This window comes from Etheostoma spectabile, chromosome 10, assembly GCF_008692095.1.
Source record: "Etheostoma spectabile isolate EspeVRDwgs_2016 chromosome 10, UIUC_Espe_1.0, whole genome shotgun sequence".
In the NCBI taxonomy this organism is placed as follows: domain Eukaryota; kingdom Metazoa; phylum Chordata; class Actinopteri; order Perciformes; family Percidae; genus Etheostoma; species Etheostoma spectabile.
In genome coordinates, this window is record NC_045742.1 from 6,477,238 (window position 1) to 6,479,883 (window position 2,646).

Genomic DNA, 2,646 nt, shown 5'->3' on the forward strand with positions numbered 1-2,646 from the left:
AGAAGCAGCAGAGGGTTGCACTATAGACTTTGCACTTGTTCTGTGGGATTTTTACTCAAACGGTGACTTCATTACCACATCTTGTAGCATAGTTATCAGCTTGTAAATGCAATGCATATAAACTGTGCCAGTTGAAAGCGAGAAGAGGAACACTAAATGCCGCAGCCACAATTTCCCGGTTGGTGTCTCAGTTTTAAGCCCCTGAAGCACAATTCTTTTGACACAAGGCCCATAAAACCAACAGCACACATTACTATCAACACCTGTGCTGTGTCGCTCTCTCACTGTCTGTCTTTCCCTCTTTTTGTTTTCTTCATCTTCTCTCTCTCTCTCTCTCTCTCTCTCTCTCTCTCTCTCTCTCTCTCTCTCTCTCTCTCTGTTTCCTCCTGTCTCACACCTCTGTGCAGGAATCCCAGCAGACTTCTGCCGATTTCAGATTTTACATCGAGAACCACACTAGGAACCCGGACGACCTGAGCCGTAAGCAGGTCCGGATCTATCAGCTCTACAGCAGAACTACAGGGAAACACGTCCAGATCTTGGGGAAGAAAGTCAACGCCAACGGAGATGATGGGGGCAAGTATGGTATGGGAGAACTCCTGTGCATCTCACCTGACACTTTAGCTAGTTTGTTTTAACAGGATGAGAAATCACCACCACCTACCAGACAGATGTGTAGCTTCTTGAGTTTTTTTTTCTCACTCCTATCACTTACTGCCCATTACTTGGAGATTGTTTCCCATGCTCTGTGTTTGGCTTGGCCAAGTTCGATGGTGACTTTCGTAAGCCACTAACTACTGGTTTGGTTGGCTGGAAACCTTATTAAATTGCTGACCTTTCAATGGATGTTTACTGCAAAATTTGCAACTACGTTACTATCGGTAAGCAGGGTAAGCGGTTGCTTACAGGCCCGGACCAATCAGGGTGCCCGCATGACTGGAAGATATTGATTGACATCTGGGGCCCCCTATTGCATTTTCATTACTCACGACAATCCCAGGAGTCCCACGTGCACTCTGAGACCCACTGACCGAGCGGGAGTGAGAACGGGTCAAATTCATTTCCTGTTTCAATCCTGTCGGCTCTCTGCAGCAGGCAGGGCCGCTGCTTCCCCCCCCGTCCCTACGCGACTGGCGCACGCACTCACACACACACACACACACACACACACATACGGTGGATGCAGGAAAAACAGCAGATGAGACGTACAAGATGACTTAAATTGACTACGCTTGTTATTGTAAGTGCAATGATAAGTTAAAGTCCAATAAAACTGCATGAATAGTAATGGGAAATTAACAATGTAAAGATCAACAAGCCACTGACAGTGATATGTTCATATTTGATTCATTCCATAAATTATTATTTTTTGTCTTAAAACCACCAGCCGTTTTGGTAAGGTTCTTAGGAAATCTCAGCTCAGAGTAATTAGTTATTAGTAATAATTATTATTGTCCCCAAAACAAGTTTCCTTTTAATTTTTAAAGAAATATACAAAAAAATTGCAACTTTTTTTGCCACTTTCACTGTCTTCCTGCAAAATCAGGTATTTTTGGCCGCAACAATCTCAAAAAAGGCTGCAAAATCCTGGAGGGACTGCAAAATCGTGGAGGGACTGCCCTTGTGTGGGTTTTCATGTCTTATGGTGCGCATTCACCAAAGTTTTTGTTGTTGTTGTGGTGCACGTAGGCTACTCCTGATTTTGTCAGTCATCTCTTCTCATATGCTGTGTCTCTATGGTCCTATCCTGTCCTATTCATGGTAGCCTACTCTTGGACATTGCGCTGTCGTCATCTCGTTCTGTAGTAGGGGGCCCGCCTCGATAATCCTGCTTAAGGGCCCGGTGTTGGCTCGTCACGCCACTGAAAATTCGGGTATCCAGAGTAAGTCTTTGTGGTACTTGTTTGCCATTCTGCAAAATATTCTTTATTGTTGGATTTTAAGTATTAGGTTGTGAGCTTTTAAGGTCATACAGGATGCAATCATGTGGTATTATTTACTGTCTCTTAATTTATCAGAACATGTTGGTGTTTTTCACGCGGAATGGGATTGTAACTGTCCATATTGGGATAATCTTAAAGCTGTATTTTCCTTGAACTTAAAAGGGCAAGAGAAAATTCTAACTAAATGTAGAATCTTTCATTTTTTTAACAACAGAGTGGTTTGCAATTGCCATTGTCACAATAAACGTTGGATATGGACTGGCAGTCTAGCAGTGCAAAGGTACTTCTTCTTAACTTAAAAATGTAAACGACAAAAGACATTTGACAGACTTAGCTTTACATTCATATATGATCCTATCAACCTTAAATATATCGTCTTTGTTTTTTGTGTGGACTTGTTTGCAATGTCGAATCAAAACAAATGTGGCGAATGAGTAAATTGATGGTCAGTGAAGCACTCTTTGATGCAGCGGCACAAACATAAGGCAACAGGACTTGTTTTGTGCTTTCCTGCAGATATTTTTGCTCATAACAGCTGACTCACAGCTCCAAAATTGCTGGTCTTGAATGCCTCAGAGTGAGTGTGTTCAGTCACAGATGCGCCGAGGCAAAGTTTCCTCACTGCTTGTTAGAGCTTGAGTGGAAGCAGATCCAATTTTTCCCATAAGGCCTTGCCAATTCTATTCTACCCTCCGCCCCTCTT

The 2,646-nt window shown here is 42.9% G+C and overlaps 1 protein-coding gene across 3 annotated transcripts in view; it reads left to right on the top strand.

The window, feature by feature from the left end:
- The window catches only part of fgf24 (fibroblast growth factor 24), a 14,393-nt gene that overhangs the window by 5,509 nt on the left and 6,238 nt on the right, over nt 1-2,646 (top strand). The window contains exons 1-2 of one of the 3 annotated variants that reach the window (XM_032527401.1): nt 1-308; nt 344-585. The exon at nt 1-308 is cut by the window's left edge and continues 698 nt beyond it. In XM_032527401.1, the coding sequence (XP_032383292.1) occupies nt 157-308; nt 344-585 (394 nt within the window). In that variant the 5' untranslated portion in view covers nt 1-156. The remainder of the gene's footprint in view (nt 309-343; nt 586-2,646) is intronic. The other 2 variants (XM_032527400.1, XM_032527398.1) reach the window with 2 other exon arrangements.